The following is a 20,857-nucleotide window of genomic DNA, read 5'->3' on the forward strand; positions in this document are numbered from 1 at the left end:
AGAGAGAGACAGACAGACAGACAGACAGACAGACAGACAGACAGACATGGAGGATTTAAATAGATGATTTATGGTAAAAATCTACGTACACAAAGTGGGAACAATATCAATGGTCAGGTAGATGAATTATCTGTGGTCGATATATACTACCCACTGCCCGAGAGGAAACTCGATCGGAAGAACTAAGCACATACTAAGTGACTGGTTCTTGTTTCCTGTTAAACACTTGTACACAAGGCTGTGTATGCTGTAGATATTGAATATCTTACACAATTTGAACCTCAACAGACTGAGTTGTTCATGGATAACAAGCGAGTAAAATATACAGATTATAAATATATACATAATGATGGAGGGGGGGTTTACACACATATGAATAAAAGGGGATTTCCCCTCCGATACGCCCGGTACGTCTTCGGGTATTTTCCGTCCCGTTATATAGCAGAGTTCTATTAATACATTTTTTTAAAACAGGCCCTGGGGTTATAGTTCACGAACCCTGTTTACGATAGAAATAAATTTAAATGGGGTCTGCTGTGTCTGTGTATTCGTCTCTTTAACATGTATACACCGTACGGTCCATTTAAATCTTCCCCACAACAACAAGGGCTCTCCTGTCGTGTTAATCTGTGCGCCGGTCCGTGACTACTGGTGGTCTAAGCTTTGATAGTGTTACTTCCTGGATCAACACTCTCCCTCTTGATGACGTTTTGCAGAACAGCAGCATGTGTAGAGAAGATGCATCGTTATTTTGTTTATTGGGATTCTTACAATTCCTCTCCACTGTTCTTGCTTACGGTAAGAATATATGTTGTTTAACAATAGTTTAACGGGTTTTTTAATGCGGAGGTGTAGTGAATGCATTAAAACTATTTAACAGGAGCTTGGACTCTGAGTAGTTGTGTCAAACAGCAATATAACGTAAGCCTGTCTATTTCATTGCAGGCCACTCAGTCACGGCTCTTTGAAATCAACAAGATGTGTCTGGCTTTTGAGCTAAAACTACGCAATTTGTGTATATTTCTCTTGAGATTAGTGTCCTTTTTAACTTTACGAAAAAGATACTTAAATCCTACTAAAAGTTCAAGGACCTGTTAAAATGGTTCTAATGAGAAAAAAAAATGTTGAATCATGGTCTTCCAAATAACTGATCCCACCAGTGTATCATAAAGACATTTAATTTATAACTTTATTATGTACAAGAAGAATACTACTTTTTGTTTGAAAGGAATGCTTGATGCAAGAGATCTACAAAGTTCAAGTGGGGAACTGTTAAAATCAATAATAAAATCTCCTTTAACAAACATTATTTAGTTCGTAATAGCACGTACATTCGGACAGCATGATTGGCCCCTTTAGTTAGCGGAGGTTTACAACTCGTCGAGCTTGTTTTATTGTCTTACTATCAAGTAGATATTTCCCGAGTGTATAGGTCAACTTAAAATCGTCACGTTGCCAGGACCATAAAATTCTTTATCTATCTTATCGACCGTCCATTCCTCTCTCTCTCTCTCTCTCTCTCTCTCTCTCTCTCTCTCAAAAAACTAAAACTAAAACAAAACAAAACAAAACAAAAAAAATTACAGCCCCTTTCCCTTCATACTGTTTAGCAATAGTACTACTTAATTTTAAGATCCCAAGTTTTAATTTTCTTAAGGAAATCTGTACTCTTCTTCGCAACCTTTAAGTAGAAAATCCAGTTTAACTTCCGCATTTATATATCTGCTTCCCCTAACGATTTTAAAGCCCCTCTCTTCTGTCGTCGCATTAAAATGACGCCCATTTTCGGCACTCTAATTATGCATATGTATTACCCTACTCTGTACATCAAGAAAGTTAACAATTTATAGTCTGTCCCAAAACATTTATGCCACACATTTTCTTAAACAATTTGTATCTATTAATACCTTTTGAATTAAAAGAGTTTCATTCATTTTCCCTTTGAAACGCCCAAATGTGCTGCATAAATATCTTGTGACACACTATATAGCAGATAAAGAACAAAGTTCCTACACAAAATGTTATTTTTTACTCGTTCTTCAAACCGTTGTTAGCGATGTTAACTACACATAGTTACTTAATATGCTACGTGGTTAAATGTGCTTTTATTTTCCCCACTTCAAAAGACGGTAGATAGGGAAATATTTGAATTTCCATTACGTCATGCAATATCAAAAACAAAAGGGATTTCCCAAAATTAGGAATTTGTTGGAATAACTTCATATAATACATATTCAATGTGATTGTCAATGCGCTATTATGATAATTCAAGGATTATCTTAAAATCTTTTGAATGAAATATTTGCATACCTAGAGAGGGCCTGGTTTTGAAACCTCCCCACCCCCTTCCGATTTTTCTCCGAGAAATCTATACAAATTTTAAACATCAAAGTGGGACATGAATTAACTAACGATTAAATAAAAAAAAATTATGATTTTGATACTGATGCTTGAAATAAATGTTAAGAAAATAGCAATGTACAGAATACATTTTTGCCGGTCACTTGATTTGTTCGATTAAACAATTGAGCAATTAGACGGGTCTCTTTCATAAACATTATTTTTCAATTTTTGCTACAAGGACATCAAAGAACAGTACTGAAATTAAAGGTAAAAAACGGAATTTGATCTGATTGTGGTCGCACAATGAATAACTGCTATTTAGATCCTTGATTTTAGAAAAGCTGCTTCGGGTGAGCTTGGCGTGTGAGGTAAATTCTTGTTCGTTTTGTTTCACAGATAATCTAGCTTTGTATAAGTCAGCATGGCAGCTGCATCCTTACAACAATGTGTGGACGGCATATAAAGCCGTGGACGGACTGAAATCAAATCTAGAAGCATTTGGAGGACAGTGCGTGATATCGGCCAACAGTCAGTCAACAGCAGAATGGCGGGTAGATCTAGGAGAAGTACTCAGTATACATTACATCTTTATACAGTACAGAACGGATAATGTCGCCTGGGGTAAGAGATAAAATAAATTATATTATTTTATATAATGTTTGAAAAATTTGAACTGATTAAAAGTATTTTAGAGTATATGGATAGAATTATATAAGTTGGTATGGGACACCTGGTGATATTAGTGCGGAAAAAAGGACACTATGATTAAAATACTTTTTAAATTTTACATTATTTGCCTCAAAAATGTGTTTGAATTTTTTGGGACAAAGGCATAAATTCCAAAGGGAGAATCGGTTTTTGGAACGCAGTTCGCAGTTCGCAATTGAATAGTGAACTGCGTTCTAGAACGCAGTTCGCAATTCAAAATTTAGAATTCATATTTGGGGCCCGAAATTTTCAGGGGTATCTACTAGTGGTATTTCACTACCATTGTGAAAATATGATGATACAGTTATCTATAGTTTTTAAGAATCCGGCTTATATGCAACTGAATAGTGAACTGTGTTCTAGAACGCAGTTCGCAATTCAAAATTTAAAATTCATATTTCGGGCCTGAAATTTTCAGGGGCATTTCCTGGTGGTATAAACCGATTGGCCTGCTTGTTAACATTTTTAGTAACAGAAAAAAAACTCTTTAAAATAAAACTGAATTTTATTAATATTTATTTTGATAGAAAACACGTCACAATATGGAGGTGTCTCATACTAATTCAAACATATTTGAAAATATTTATTAAGGATCGGAAAACAGGCTATGCTAATCCACTTCTTGGCGTATTGAACTCCAATGTATACCAAATATACATAAATGATTTTCTATGATATCGGAACGAAGGAACTAAAGACTGTTGAAGAAAAACTCACATTAATACATACATGTATTACATGTACGACTGACTTAATTCATCAGACCCTAAGCAACCAAAATTTTGATGACCAGTTCAGTCTTCATATTTACACACATAAATGTTACATTATAATATTTAAATGTTTGAATAAAATAGGAAAAAAATTTCAGACTTTGTAATTGATTTGATTTCCAAGCATTTTGTGTGTTTCACGATTCTTCTAGAAAATTATCAATTCCATTTGCACTGTGTATTTATAAAGTTTTCCCAGAATTAGGATCAATTCAGTTTAATATATAAGATAATTCACCCAAGATTGAATTATCATTCAACTAGAGATATATTGTAACATTACGATGTATCGATAATGTTAAATCAAAATATTGAAATGTTGCTAGGATTCGCGTGTCATATTGATGATTTCATGGTATGTCTGTATCAGCAAATCTACACTGAGCTTCGAAATAAAACCAAAGATTAATTATAAGCCAAAAAATATAATTAATTAAACCGAATAGCATATGTATGTCAACAGGGACAATTTGCGTTTGTGTTTTGACAAAATGAAATGAAAAATAAAACAATCAGTATCATTAGCCTTAATAGTGAAAAATATACAATATACGTGGAGGAACAATAAAATACTATTACATGTCTAGATGCTAAATTTCAATTTTAGATCTCTAATTATCTCGATTCTGAATGAGCTACTGGGTTTTTCTCATTAATATTAAAGGTTATGATAGTTGAAAATTTGTCAGCAATGCCTTGCGTGCGAAATATGTCAATATTATTGATGGTGTTTTTTCTTTGTATGAATATGTATATTTTTTAAATATTTTACAGATGAGAATAATGGCTACACTGCTAGATTCCTGGGATACTCTGTTTACGTATCAAACTCAACCAATAAAGAGGACGGGGTACCTTGTTTCAAGGACACCAGCTATACCCCGTCCACAATCCCCAATCCTACAAACATAACGTGTGTCACACACGGGAGATACGTCATCTACTACAACACCAGGACCAACCCTCCGTATCCTGCTGGGTATGATCAGTATGCTTTCAACGAAATATGTGAACTTGAAGTTTACGGTAAGAAAATGAACTAAATACAACAAATTTAAATAAACAACTTTTAGGACACATATGTCACAGTGAACAAACGCATATTTTATATAATTATACAAGTTTATTTGAACAAATAAAAGATAATTACAAATGCTGCTTAGCTTAGCTCTCGTTGATATTCAAACCGACCAAAGCTGAAATGTTTTTACTTAGTTTTATTGTATTATAATACAGTATATTAAAATAATTAATATATTTAATTAATTTAATTAATATTTGAAGTAGTATTTTAAAATTAAAACCAACAGCCAATAGCAACAACTTATTTGTCAATGTTCATTGTTTGGAACGGAATTTCAGTAGTGATATTGTTGTTAACAAAAGTCAGGGTCAGAATGATGTGCAATCGATATCGGCTAATTCGGTATTATTCTTTTTTGGCCAGGGTGTCGTATCCCCGGATATTACGGCGAGGACTGTTCCTTACCGTGTCCACAGAACTGTCAGGAGGGCCGCTGCAACATCGTGAATGGAACGTGTCTGGGCTGTGTCTCTGGATACACTGGACCGACTTGTGATTCAGGTTTAGAATACTCAAGAAATACCATTATTGAACACCAGTTGATTTTCCATAGAGTTGAGACCGTATGCTGTTACATGGAGCATACTTATTTACCGAAGATATTTTAACTATTTTTACAACAGAGCAATATCTTCCAAAAATTTACTTTTTAAATCATTCTTGCTTACAAATAGAAGATCGTTTGTTGATGTAAATGCAATGTTTACAAGATTGCCTAGAGAGTACTATTTTTCTTTTAAAAAATAAACCAAATATGATCTGTGTCTTATAATTCTACAACATTTATAATAATGTAACAAAATGATGATAAAATTAAGTAAACTTATATCATTTTCAATAAGATATGATAAGATACACATATTTTTTGTTTAATCTTGTAGAATGTACTGATAACAGATACGGTTTTGAGTGTAATTCTACGTGTGGTAAATGTTTGAACGGTGAGCAGTGCAATCACGTGAACGGAAGTTGCCCAAACGGATGTGACACAGGAGTGTTTGGAGATAAATGTGATAAAGGTAAGAATTATGCATAATGCACAGTAAATATAACGGTTTTCTTAAAAAGCCAACACTCACGAACGAAAAAGATTTAGGAATGATATTTGAAATATTGAGTGTTTAAATATAATCGCCATTTTTTATGTTTAGACGATCACATCTTTTTGAAGAGAAACGTGTATTTCCAGATTTGTTTATCGCCTTTATTTTTCTTTAATTCAAGGGATTTAACATATATTTTTAATCAAAATTTTCAAAACATCCTTATGATTTGATCTTCCAATGAAATCATGGTTTTATAGCATCGAGTACTGTATTCAGGTAAATATTCGCCGCGTTAAATTTTCGCCCCTTTCGCATTCGTTGTCAGATGGCGAATTGAAGACTCTGCGAATTCCAATGCCTCAAATTATCTCTCCTTAATCATAATTTTGTTTGGGCAAATTCAAGAAGGGCCGAAACCGTTTACAAGTGGAAAAGGGCGAAAATAACACGGGGCGTAAATATTCATGTATACAGTATACGATCCTGTTGTACTTAGTACACTTCTGTCTTTTCATTTTGCAGAGTGTCCTGTCGGATTGTTTGGGTACAATTGTCGTGAGAATTGTAGTATGAACTGTGGAGTTCCGGGGAAATGTGACAGGGTCACGGGAGAGTGTAGGGGAGGGTGTCAGCCAGGATGGAGAGACCTCCAATGTAAAATCAGTAAGGTTTTTCTCTGTTCTGTTTTGCGAATTTGTGCATGAGATCATTAATTTAGATAAGTCTCAAAATAGTTCTCATAAATGAAGACATTACACCCAGAGTTTACTAAATACATTGCTTGGCTTTTTTAAACAACCATGTGATGGAAAGGTATATCGACCAGGATTGACCTCAAATGTGATACAAGTAACCACTTTTTCTTGCATATTAGAAATGATTGGGATGGCGTTCCAATTCGTGTTCTCACAACCGTAAAACTAGCATGTGTTTCAATAAAAAGACAATAAGTTCAAATATTGGATAGATTTTTTTTCTTTTTTCAGGTGTGTATTAAACTTGTATCATTGAAATTTGATCATGATTAACTTATTGTGTAGAATTATGTATGGCATTTTCATTCAAAGCTACATGTAGGTGAGGTGCAATATTATAAATGAATGATTAAAAAAAGCAACATGCACATTAGACAGTATCTTTCTATTTTTTAATACAAAAAGGGGGAAAACGACATTTAATGTATTGCACACTTCGCAACAATCATTTGATTATAATCTCTACAGAGTGTAAGGCGGGTGAATTTGGTCAAAACTGTACCGAGTCCTGTGGGAACTGTGTACAGAATGAAGCCTGCCACCATGTCAACGGCTCCTGTCTTAATGGATGTGATGCAGGATATGAAGGAACTAACTGTACACAAGGTAAATCAATTCAAATTGGTTATTTTATTCCAAAGAAAATGGCACTTTTTGGGTCACATGAGTCACTCGGTCACTGTAAGTAATGCTACAGTTGTTTTTTTTTTTTTGGATGTAAAAAGTTTATTGAATCGAACAATCCTGGAATATTGTAAATGGTTTCATAAGCCCTGTAATTATAATGCACATGGATATACATTGCAAAAGCCACACTGCAGTTAATCAGGTGACCGATAAGGCCTAAAGGCCTCTTCTGTACATATACCGTATAATTTATAATGGCGACTATGTATTTACGGTCACTAAGTTTTTTTGTGTATGTAATAATTCTAAGGATGATACGTTTTGATGTATGATAATAAAGGAACAAATTGTACACAAAGTATATCAAATCAGATTATAACAATTTGAAATGATTTTCAACACACTGATTGTAAAAAGAGCTCTAGTAATCAATCTACAGTTTTACACGACTTCTTAATCGCCCTTCTAAAAGGTAAATTATACAAACCGGATTCAAACGATTATATTTTAATTACATCTTTTATACGTGCTGGGTATTTAAGGTTGTAAATGGGGATCATATGGTTACAACTGTAACAAAACATGCCAGGCAGTTTGTGCTAAGAATAGAACCTGTGACGTCATAGCCGGAACATGTGAACAGGTAAATTTGAAGTTGTGTACATGTATAATTTATATGATTTTTTTACGACATGAATGGATGCTTTATTTTTATTATGTAATGTTATGTATGTTCTCGCTCTGAACCTGTGCATTTCTACGAGCAAAAATAATTTCATTTAGATCAATTGAGAAACTGTGATATCAAATTCCAATTTTCAACATGATACCTTGGGTAAAATAAGGCACGCTTTAAGTAGTAATATTAATTCTACAGATTCTAGACCTGACGTTATATGCTTAATCAGTGACATGAATTAGAAGTCATATTCTTATTTTTTTCTTTTTCACGGTTACGCATTTGGAATCAAAACCGTACTCTGCCTTTTAATCAATATGATTGAGGAGATTTTTCTGACTGAATGATTTTATTCATTATAATTGTCTTATTCATTTGTGTCGTTTCAATAATTATACAGCTTGATCCATCACTCTTTATTACACAGATTGGCACGCCGCCAGATGACAACACTGCCGTTATTGCTGGTGTGGTAGCGGCAGTAGTCCTAGCCATCCTAGTTGTTGTCTTTATCATTGTGTTTAAGAGGTAACATATATGTAGCTCGTCATTACTGTAACATTGTACGTTTTTAAGCCTATTTTGCAGTTGTATATTAGCAAAATGTTTGTTGTTAAATTATTGGCAGAACAATATTGTGTTACATACTTCGTTATATAATTACTGTTATTTTCAAGAACGAGAACAACAAAACCAAAGGATGAAATGCAACGATCAGAGAAACGTATTCAGGAGAGGGAAGAGAATGCACATTGTAAGTAATAGATGCTTAGAATAATGTCCTTTACAAAAAATGAGATTATTGGGAATCAAACGTTGTTGTTTTTGATTCTCAATAATCCAAACTTTTGTAAAGGACAATAAAATTATTAAGATGAAAGTCATAAAGTCATTAAGATCTCCGTTATGATATCGTAATGACGTTTAGATTGCAACATAACTATACTTTAAAATATTTCGAAGTTTTAGCGTTTGATCATTGTGAAGTCACGATGTGAACCTTAACTATTCTAATTGAATAACAAACGTTCCTATGTATGCTTCTTGTATTATCTTCATTTTGTTATGGACTGTTAAGATATAGTGTATACACCTCACCTTATCATTAACTAAATGTATAAAAAGCGGCGTGCATGGGGTAACTCGGAGATTACAAACTATGAAACTTCTTTTCTCTTTGGAAGTGTAACTCTCTAATTATATAGTCAAGTTCATATTTAGGCATCAGCATAGGTACGTTCTGATTTGTCGATATTTTACACACTTAATGTTTTGGCTATCTACTCTATGTATTCTATATTTGAGTTCCGAAGCTTCCTTGGTTTTTTTTTCGAAGAAGAAAAAACCTGTTGTACATATTGCAGAGAATTAATAAGATTGGATAACATAATGTAACATGGCTTGTACACAGGTGCTGGAGGACAGGACCCCCCTCCCCCGATTTGGACCCCCGGGCTAGTTGATAGAAATTCCTTTACATCAATCGTTTATTTTCCGTTAATTTGTTGACATTTAAAATGGAACATGTGTACATGACTTAAAAATAATTTCTATCAAAAAGTCAGCTATCCGGGGGTTTAAATTTGGGGTGGGGGTGGGGCTAGGTTTTGTCCTCAAGCACCTGTGGGCTTATACAAAAAAAAACGATGTCAACTATTGAATTATTTTTAAACCAACTGCAAGTAGGCCCAGAATTCACCTCAGTATTTTGTTTGTTTCAGTGCACAATGGAAGTGAGAATACTGGATTTACAAACATCTATGAAAATATGAAAACCGATGACAAACCTGTTTTGAATTCAGATAACAATAAAACTTCAATTGATACACCCATTGAGAAAAAATATGACGTCAGAGACGATGACACTGATGACGAAGGCATTGACAATCCCTATGGAGACATGTATCTAAACGAGGAGACCATATGTGACATTCCAATTAGTGATATCGAAAGTGCAATAAATGAAAGGAGAGAAGATGAAGATGACGGGTTCAAAAGAGAATACGCTGTAAGCGATCTTTCTGCAAATTGGTCTGTCTCAAAAATAAGTTGAAATTGTTTTGTTTTGTGTTTCCAATTTTCTGTTTTTATTTCTTAGATGTTGCCATATGGAGAACAACATCCCTGCGAAGTTGGAAAACGCCAGGAAAATCTAGTCAAAAATAGATTCAAAACTACATTCCCTTGTAGGTGTTAAAAGAAGTACAAGAACTTTCTTGTCTAGAAGTTCTTTTCATCAATAATTTCCCAAATATTTTCACAAGAAGCTGCTAAAGCAATTACATTCCATGCATTCTCATCAACGTGGAGTTTTTTTTTTATTCTGGCAGGATCTTATTTTGAAGTTCAATTTACCTATTGGATACATGTATTGTTTTTCCTTTATAAAAGCAGTTGATAGAAACAAGAAATAAACTGATAGTTTTTTGTTAAGGCGGCTGGGTGGTCAACGAATAAACCATCAGACTTACCTTAAATTTTTTCAATATGATATTTTGGGCCTCAAACTATCATTTAGTAAAAAAAAATAATCCCAATATTTTAGCTTTAAAATTTGAATATTTTTCCTATACCTTTATACATATCTTTTCGTCTAAAGGAGGTATATATAACATATAAAAGGCCACAACCATCCAGCTCTCTAGATCTTTAAAAACGTTGACTTATGATTAATTTTACAGAATTTTGTCGCATTACGCAGGCTTGGAGCGAATTACACTGTAAAGTAATGCATTACATTACCATTATTTCATGCATTTGGGCATTAAATTACTATTATCATTACTTACTTTTCTTGAAGTAATGCATTACATACCATTACTTGAGTAAAGTTATACAGTACATTACCTAAACTTTTAATGCTAAATTTGTGATATTACACATTTCTAGCATTACTTTGAAAACATGTTATGTATTGCAATGCATTACCATTACATTTAGCATTACCTCAAGCCTGGTACTAACATACTGAAGTGGTCTTTTATTACAGATGATCACTCCAGGGTTATCCTGACAGAACCAAATACACCATCTGGTGACTACATCAATGCAAACTACATCAATGTGAGTATCTTTCAGTAAACTTTATTATACATGTATAAACTACATCAGTGTGAGTATCACTCAGACAGACTTTATTATACATGTATAAACTACATCAGTGTGAGTGTCACTCAGACAGACTTATTATACATGTATAAACTACATCAGTGTGAGTATCACTCAGACAGACTTATCATACATGTATAAACTACATCAGTGTGAGTATCACTCAGTAAACTTTATCATACATGTATAAACTACATCAGTGTGAGTATCACTCACACAGACTTTATTATACATATATAAACTACATCAGTGTGAGTATCAGACAGACTTTATCATACATGTATAAACTACATCAGTGTGAGTATCACTCAGAAAGACTTTATCATACATGTATAAACTACATCAGTGTGAATATCACTCAGACAGACTTTATCATACATGTATAAACTACATCAGTGTGAGAATCACTCAGACAGACTTTATCATACATGTATAAACTACATCAGAGTGAGTATCACTCAGACAGACTTTATTATACATATATAAACTACATTAGTGTGAGTATCAGGCAGACTTTATCATACATGTTTAAACTACATCAGTGTGAGTATCAGACAGACTTTATCATACATGTATAAACTACATCAGTGTGAGTGTCACTCAGACAGACTTTATCATACATGTATATACTACATCAGTATGAGTATCACTTAGACAGACTTTATCATACATGTATAAACTACATCAGTGTGAGTGTCACTCAGTAAACTTTATCATACATGTATAAACTACATCAGTGTGAGTATCACTCAGACAGACTTTATCATACATGTATAAACTACATCAGTGTGAGTATCAGACAGACTTTATCATACATGTATAAACTACATCAGTGTGAGTGTCACTCAGACAGACTTTATCATACATGTATATACTACATCAGTATGAGTATCATTTAGACAGACTTTATCATACATGTATAAACTACATCAGTGTGAGTGTCACTCAGTAAACTTTATCATACATGTATAAACTACATCAGTGTGAGTATCACTCAGACAGACTTTATCATACATGTATAAACTACATCAGTGTGAGTATCAGACAGACTTTATCATACATGTATAAACTACATCAGTGTGAGTGTCACTCAGACAGACTTTATCATACATGTATATACTACATCAGTATGAGTATCATTTAGACAGACTTTATCATACATGTATAAACTACATCAGTGTGAGTATCACTCAGACAGACTTTATCATACATGTATAAACTACATCAGTGTGAGTATCACTCAGACAGACTTTATTATACATGTATAAACTACATCAGTGTGAGTGTCACTCAGACAGACTTATTATACATGTATAAACTACATCAGTGTGAGTATCACTCAGACAGACTTATCATACATGTATAAACTACATCAGTGTGAGTATCACTCAGTAAACTTTATCATACATGTATAAACTACATCAGTGTGAGTATCACTCACACAGACTTTATTATACATATATAAACTACATCAGTGTGAGTATCAGACAGACTTTATCATACATGTATAAACTACATCAGTGTGAGTATCACTCAGAAAGACTTTATCATACATGTATAAACTACATCAGTGTGAATATCACTCAGACAGACTTTATCATACATGTATAAACTACATCAGTGTGAGTATCACTCAGACAGACTTTATCATACATGTATAAACTACATCAGAGTGAGTATCACTCAGACAGACTTTATTATACATATATAAACTACATTAGTGTGAGTATCAGGCAGACTTTATCATACATGTTTAAACTACATCAGTGTGAGTATCAGACAGACTTTATCATACATGTATAAACTACATCAGTGTGAGTGTCACTCAGACAGACTTTATCATACATGTATATACTACATCAGTATGAGTATCACTTAGACAGACTTTATCATACATGTATAAACTACATCAGTGTGAGTGTCACTCAGTAAACTTTATCATACATGTATAAACTACATCAGTGTGAGTATCACTCAGACAGACTTTATCATACATGTATAAACTACATCAGTGTGAGTATCAGACAGACTTTATCATACATGTATAAACTACATCAGTGTGAGTGTCACTCAGACAGACTTTATCATACATGTATATACTACATCAGTATGAGTATCATTTAGACAGACTTTATCATACATGTATAAACTACATCAGTGTGAGTGTCACTCAGTAAACTTTATCATACATGTATAAACTACATCAGTGTGAGTATCACTCAGACAGACTTTATCATACATGTATAAACTACATCAGTGTGAGTATCAGACAGACTTTATCATACATGTATAAACTACATCAGTGTGAGTGTCACTCAGACAGACTTTATCATACATGTATATACTACATCAGTATGAGTATCATTTAGACAGACTTTATCATACATGTATAAACTACATCAGTGTGAGTGTCACTCAGTAAACTTTATCATACATGTATAAACTACATCAGTGTGAGTATCACTCAGACAGACTTTATCATACATGTATAAACTACATCAGTGTGAGTGTCACTCAGTAAACTTTATCATACAAGTATAAACTACATCAGTGTGAGTATCACTCAGACAGACTTTATCATACATGAATAAACTACATCAGTGTGTGTGTCACTTAGACAGACTTATCATACATGTATAAACTACATCAGTGTGAGTATCACTTAGACAGACCTATCATACATGTATAAACTACATCAGTGTGAGTATCACTCAGACAGACTTTATCATACATGTATAAACTACATCAGTGTGAGTATCACTCAGACAGACTTTATCATACATGTATAAACTACATCAGTGTGAGTATCACTCACACAGACTTTATCATACATGTATAAACTACATCAGTGTATCACTTTGACAGACTTTATCATACATGTATAAACTACATCAGTATGAGTATCACTCAGACAGACTTTATCATACATTTATAAACTACATCAGTGTGAGTATCACTCAGACAGACTTATCATACATGTATAAACTACATCAGTGTGAGTATCACTCAGACAGACTTTATTATACATGTATAAACTACATCAGTGTGAGTATCACTCAGAAAGACTTATCATACATGTATAAACTACATCAGTGTGAGTATCACTCATTAAACTTTATCATACATGTATAAACTACATCAGTGTGAGTATCACTCAGACAGACTTTATCATACATATATAAACTACATCAGTGTGAGTATCACTTAGACAGACTTTATCATACATGTATAAACTACATCAGTGTGAGTATCACTCAGACAGACTTTATCATACATGTATAAACTACATCAGTGTGAGTATCACTTAGACAGACTTTATCATACATGTATAATCAAACATTGCAAATCTTATTCTTACGAAAATATTTTTTGAAGGGATTGGAGGAAGAGAGAGAGTATATTGCATCACAAGGTAAACTTTTTTACAACAAGAAATTTAATTTAAATTTCAAGTTTAACCACGTGGTCATGTAAGTTTAAAAAAAAATTAAATACTAAAAACGCCTTTACCCTGTCTTGTTATAAAGGTCCTAAACAGAACACACTGAATGATTTTTGGACAATGATATGGCAAGAAAATGTCACACAAATTGTGATGTTGACCAACTTAAAAGAAGGCGTAAAGGTCGGTAAATTTGGAACAAACAATTAAATTTGGTAGAAGTATTTCGTGTTTTTGTGATATTTAACGTTTGTAGAAGTATAATCAATTGAATAGTAATTATTTTGCCGAAATCCGCATTTTATGAAAGACTTAACTTGCATGCATGAAATTACAATCAGGTGAAATGCATTCAGTACTGGCCTGGGAATATGAAAGCAAGACATCACGGAAATATCGTCATCAAGAATGAGGAAGAAAAACAATACGCTTTCTACGTCATCAGAAAACTATCAGTTTCGCACAAGCAGGTAATATCATGTTTCTATAATTGTGCTGTGTTGTAAATGTACAATGCTTTAATAGTAGTCGAGTTTGGATACGTAACAGAGGCTCTAATATTTACAGCTTTCAGTCATATCGGCTTTTCTAATATTTCTCAGGCGTTGACAACCTTGAAACGTAAACGTTGTAGTAAAAAAGCTAATGACGTCGTCGTTGTAGAGATTTGCTGACATCTCTTAAAATCTAGAACTACCCGACTTCTCTGACTACACTAGTAATCGGCTCATCAGCTAACAGTTAGAATAGATGGTAATTTACTATTGGTTGTTCAGTTGTTCTTTTTAACCAATCCACGGCTATATCTGATGCTATAGTTTAACCCTAGTGTCGACGTTACAAAATTGTGACTCTCATAAACTAGATACATGTGAGTTGAGGCCAGAAGCGTAAAGTCGATCAAAATTATATATGCCCTAATACATATAATGTCAAACGTCTTCCTCTTTTTTTCATTACTGAGATTCAAACGACTACATCAGACAACGAAAGATTTTATTATTTGTTCTATTATAATCTTTCTGCACAGCATTAAAATATTTGTATGAATATGTAATAATTACGTCATGTATTGTTTCAATGGACACAAAAGGAATCGAAGAATATACAGGAAAAAGTCATAAAAAAAAGAACGAATTTTTGGCTAACTTGTATACATGCTATCACATACAGTATATTGTTTAAGAAGTAACCAAAAAGACATACATGAATGTTGTTAATAAAAAAGTGAGAGAATAATAAAAGTCGTTTTGCGCAATTTTTGCAATGTAATTTTCTTTATCTATCCTCCATTTTCAGCAAAATAAAAAACGCACTGTTACGCAATACCACTACACCACGTGGCCTGACCATGGTACCCCGGATCCTCTTTCATTGGTTGTTTTCCATAGTCACGTGATGAGAACAAGGACAAGTAGGAATAAATCACCAATAATGGTACATTGCAGGTAAGATTGTGTAAAACAATCCGATATTGCAGATTAATATTGTCATGAGTCAGATAATGTAAATTTTCAACATCAACAAATGAATTGTAGTTAGATGACCGTAAAATAACAAAAATTGAAATCAAACCTCAGCAAATACTAAGAAAATTGTAAAAAATTATTATCAGAAATGAAAGTAAGAATATTGTTTTTAATATGTGCAATTTTACTGAAAGTGATATGCAATTGTAGCGCAGGGATAGGTCGTACAGGAACATACATTGCCCTGGATGCCCTGTACAAGGCTGGTAAAGCGTCTGGTAAAATCAATGTAGCGGAGTACGTAAAGATTATGAGGGCAAACAGAATGAACATGGTCCAAACATATGTACGTCTGTCAGAATATTTACTCATTGTGTACAGTGATTACCATAATATATATATAATAAACCAATAAGACCTTCAAAAGATATTAAGTACTTTTTGAATGAATTGAATACAATTATTCACGCTTGCCGGGGCAGGAGGTTATACTTTGTTATAAGCGTAATTAGTTATATTTGTCAAGTTTTCAACATGTAATAAAGTTCCGGGGAATGAAAATCACTTCACTATAAGCGTCAATTCATTGTAAGCGTGTTCGCTATAACCGTGTTTTACTGTAAATTTATTTGATTTTGAATTTTTGTTAAAGGAACAATACATGACGATATTTTTGGCACTGAACGAAAAATTCAAGGCTTCCATGGAAACACAAAGTCTTCCTGATTTTACTACGAAAATGGAAACACTGACCGGCGATCACCCAGCTAACCAAACAGGCATCAGGAAGGAGTTTCAGGTAAAACGTGAAAACAGCAACAATAAAAAACACAAAGGGATTCCCTTGATATTTGTATAAGTTAAGAGATGAAAACACCCTTCATAAATTCAAGTTTGTTTTGGTCTTTATTTACTTGCAGAAACTTATGGAAATTCGACCAGTATACACAAGTGCTCATTTCAAGAATTCCAGTCAGCATTTAGACAATAAAAGAGGAAACAATGTTTTACCACGTCAGTACAATTTGTCTAATACTCACAATTATTAACAAACAAAAAAACGAAATGTTTCATTTGTAAAAAGAAATTGAAATTTTAATAATGCGTCAGAATTTAAACCAAATTTCAGATACCTGTCATACGCAAATAAGTGTCAAAAGCGTCGTAGAACTCTGAATCAAAATGAACACATATGAAGTGATAATTTCTGAAATTACGAAAGTACTTGACATAGTTGATATGTGAAATTAAAGTAACTATTGCTATTGAAAATTGGTTCACAGTGATTTGATTGGATATTAACAGGTGTGTTCATTTTAAGAATTCACTATTCATTACCTACGATCCAGATTAGATTGGTTATACACATTAGCTGAAATTATTTTCACATTTTATTATGACAATTACATAATTCCAGTGGACAAATACATGTTGTATCTGACATCATCTGTTGGTAAACGAGGCAACGTCATCAATGCGATTCATGTATCAGTGAGTACATTTTAATTAAACAATCAAAATGTTGTCCATGCTTGTACCTTTTACAGAAATACAAAATCCGCCATTGCGTGTCTGATGCTTTTTTTCTAAAATCACTGATTAGGATTAACAATGTTGTTATACTGTTATTTCTATAAAACAAAACTGCTGTTAACGTTTTCATTTTTGCTTAAATTATTTCTATAATATGAATGATCGAATTTCTTAATGATTTTAGATGGGAGAGCGCGTTAGTATAGATTTGAACCGCTTGTTTATATGTTTAATGGCAGATTCATTTAATTTGATTTGATAAATCAAGTTTAAAGTATATACCATAATATATAACGAAAGCTAAAACCAGTTTTCCTGAAAAATATATCAGAAAAAAACAGTTCTCATGAATTTATTTTACGCAATTTTTTTTAAAGTAAAATTATCGTAATAAAGTCATGAATTTTATTTTTTCTTTAGTCTTACCAGAAAGATAGAGCGTTTATAGTGACTCATCACCCGACACCAGAGGACACTGTTGACTTCCTGCGCCTGCTCAATGATCATGAATCTGACACAATCGTCTGTATGAACCCATTACATGCAATTGAGTCGGTGGGTTTATCATATGTTTAAATTCATATCAATTTGTACATGGGTATGAATAATCATTCCAAATATTATGTTATTTGGTTTCAGTAATCAATACTGTTCTAGAAAACGTCAAAAAGACAAATAGCATTTTGATTTTACTTATATTTAGAAATATGACAGTACATCATCAACGACATATTCGGGTACTTTCTCCCCAATATGACTTTAAATGATTCTGAATCAAAATCAATGAAACCAGCCATAACAACATGAAATATAAGACCTAGCCGTGATGATGCATGTGATTTATAACTATAATGTAGTCGTTAAATAAACGATTGATCGCAGCATTTGTATGCATCAAATATTGAGCCGCGGTTCTAGATTAAAATGATCATGATGCGATAGGATAACAATGACAATATGAGAAAAAATCACAGATCGGCATTTTACAAATATAGCTATGTACTGAGATAATATTTTTCAGAACAAGTTTTTACTCCTTTTTAGTCGAAGACCTGGTTACCAGAAATAGCGTCTTCCAGGGACGTGCCGCCATTTGTTGTACAGCATGAATCTGAGAGTGACACCGAGATCAAGGTCACTACAGTCACCATCATACACGGGGAGGTAATGGTAACTTGTATCTGTCTATTCTCAAAAACATAGATGATACTTATCTCACTTAATTATAAGAAAACAACTCATATCCTAGAATTTTAATTTTTTTTAGAAGACACCTCATTCAGTAGTAGTTGTAGAACCCAAGGGACAACTGAAATCAACCGGAACTCCACCAGACACATCGTTTCTCCGAAGCATAGTGTCATATACTCGAAACCTTTCAACAGAAAACCCCATTACTATAGTCAGCAAGTAAGTGATGCCGTCTGACCATTGGTTGTTGTACAAGAATTAAGATAGATAGATAGATAGATAGATAGATAGATAGATAGATAGATAGATAAACCAACTTTTATTTACGACGACTTTATTTCGTGTTTTATTTACGATAAACTTGTTCGCGACGACAAATGTTCTCGACCAAGCCTTTTCCAGACCAGTCTTGTTATAACCATACGACAACGGAAGGTTGGGTTACAGTAAAGTAAAACAGAAATTTTATTCAAAACAGAAGCTTTTGAGATTTTTTATAAAAGAGTTTTAACTTGCCTTATAGTGGTTCTTTGTTTTCTGTATGTTATTTTCCCACTGTCAAATTAATAATAATGATAACAGTTTAATCAATTTGACTGTGTATAAATTATAGTAAAACGGACCTTTTTGAAATTGGTTTTTTAAAACACTTTCAAACGCATCATCTAGCAGCGTCAGTTCATATCATACAAAGATAATTGTGTTATGCACGTGTTCTGTAATGTACTCTTCCTTTATACCAGTATGAACCACTTAGTAAAAACATTCTTTTATTTGGATAAAACATTTTGATATGTGCAAGTAACTACATTTTTGTATCATAATTATTTTACAAACGTTGCTTTCCATTTGCAATAAGCAATGAGTTTTTTCCCTTATAACAGAGATGGTGCATCACTATGCGGAGTATTCTGTGCTGTGTTTAACTCCATACAACAAATCGAAATGGACGACAACATTGACGTGTTTACAACAGTCCGACAACTACAGACAAGGAGACCAGAATTCTGTTCCACACAGGTATAATGTTTCGGTGTTTAAATATATTCAGGTTTTATTTTCACTCGATGATATTTCATAAATAAATAATAATAAAAAAATAGTTTATCCATGTGATGACGCTTTAAGAGATATATGAACGAAATATAAATGAAAAATATCAAACCAAAAATTGTTTGTGGGGTCGTTTGTTTGTATATTCTATCGTTAGTTTATTATTTTCCATTCCCATTGACAGGAGGAGTATTCCTTTGTGTATAAGACGTTGCGTGATTACATTGAAACAACATCAGAGAGTGTGTACAGTAATCAAAAGGATGTGTACAGCAATTAGTAGAACATTGAAACAACATCAGAGAATGTGTACAGCAATTAGTAGAACATTGAAACAACATCAGAGAGTGTGTACAGCAATTAGTAGAACATTGAAACAACATCAGAGAATGTGTACAGCAATTAGTAGAACATTGAAACAACATCAGAGGCTGTGTACAGCAATTAGTAGAACATTGAAACAACATCAGAGGCTGTGTACAGCAATTAGTAGAACATTGAAACAACATCAGAGAATGTGTACAGCAATTAGTAGAACATTGAAACAACATCAGAGGCTGTGTACAGCAATTAGTAGAACATTGAAACAACATCAGAGGCTGTGTACAGCAATCAGTAAAAAAACCTATGTTGGTTCCATGAAAGTTTTGTATTTTGCATTAAAAAGGGGGAAATGGGGGAAATTATACTGAAGATACTCAATGTAGAATTGTCATAACTCTATTTAATGCAAAAGGAAACATGTTTCTTATCTACATGTATTGTTGTCAGAAACCCTTTTCTGCAACTATTTTATTTTAATTCACCAACTGTTCGGCCTCTTCATTTCCTGTACATACACCCTGTATTACCTTGTATTTACTTGTTATTTTCTGTAAACAGTCATAAGTTATTAAAGTTTAATTTGAAAATCAGCAAGGAATTGTAAACAGAATTATACTATCTACTGATCAAAAAGCAAACAAAAGGAACAAAACGCAATTCCACTTAAAATGAAACCAATCCTGTCACAAACATATAAAGATGAAATTCAGAGATCGAAGGAC

General features: G+C 33.1%; 1 protein-coding gene across 1 annotated transcript; it reads left to right on the forward strand.

Annotated features, from left to right (window-relative positions):
* The first annotated feature begins 558 nt into the window (after nt 1-558).
* Nucleotides 559-20,725, forward strand: LOC128164257 (receptor-type tyrosine-protein phosphatase epsilon-like). Its single transcript, XM_052828031.1, has 26 exons — nt 559-798; nt 2,740-2,964; nt 4,599-4,850; nt 5,272-5,409; nt 5,790-5,927; nt 6,477-6,617; nt 7,178-7,315; nt 7,879-7,979; nt 8,443-8,543; nt 8,693-8,769; nt 9,737-10,023; nt 10,114-10,201; nt 11,005-11,078; nt 14,499-14,535; nt 14,651-14,748; nt 14,907-15,035; nt 15,865-16,013; nt 16,245-16,380; nt 16,687-16,833; nt 16,955-17,048; nt 17,452-17,525; nt 17,988-18,122; nt 18,612-18,731; nt 18,835-18,977; nt 19,643-19,778; nt 19,996-20,725. Exons 1-26 carry the CDS (start codon nt 726-728, stop codon nt 20,089-20,091), a joined length of 3,327 nt encoding a protein of 1,108 aa, XP_052683991.1. The 5' UTR covers nt 559-725; the 3' UTR covers nt 20,092-20,725.
* Nucleotides 20,726-20,857: the final 132 nt, after the last annotated feature.

The sequence above is a fragment of the Crassostrea angulata genome, chromosome 9 (assembly GCF_025612915.1).
Source record: "Crassostrea angulata isolate pt1a10 chromosome 9, ASM2561291v2, whole genome shotgun sequence".
Taxonomy (NCBI): Eukaryota; Metazoa; Mollusca; class Bivalvia; order Ostreida; family Ostreidae; genus Magallana; species Magallana angulata.

What these genes read in the sequence shown, in the direction of transcription:
- LOC128164257 (XM_052828031.1), top strand. Translation starts at nt 726, where the DNA reads ATGTGTAGAGAAGATGCATCGTTATTTTGTTTATTGGGATTCTTACAA. An exon ending in ATGTGAACTTGAAGTTTACG is followed by an intron (nt 4,851 to 5,271) that starts GTAAGAAAATGA and finishes TTTTTTGGCCAG; the next exon opens with GGTGTCGTATCCCCGGATAT. An exon ending in TTTATCATTGTGTTTAAGAG is followed by an intron (nt 8,544 to 8,692) that starts GTAACATATATG and finishes GTTATTTTCAAG; the next exon opens with AACGAGAACAACAAAACCAA.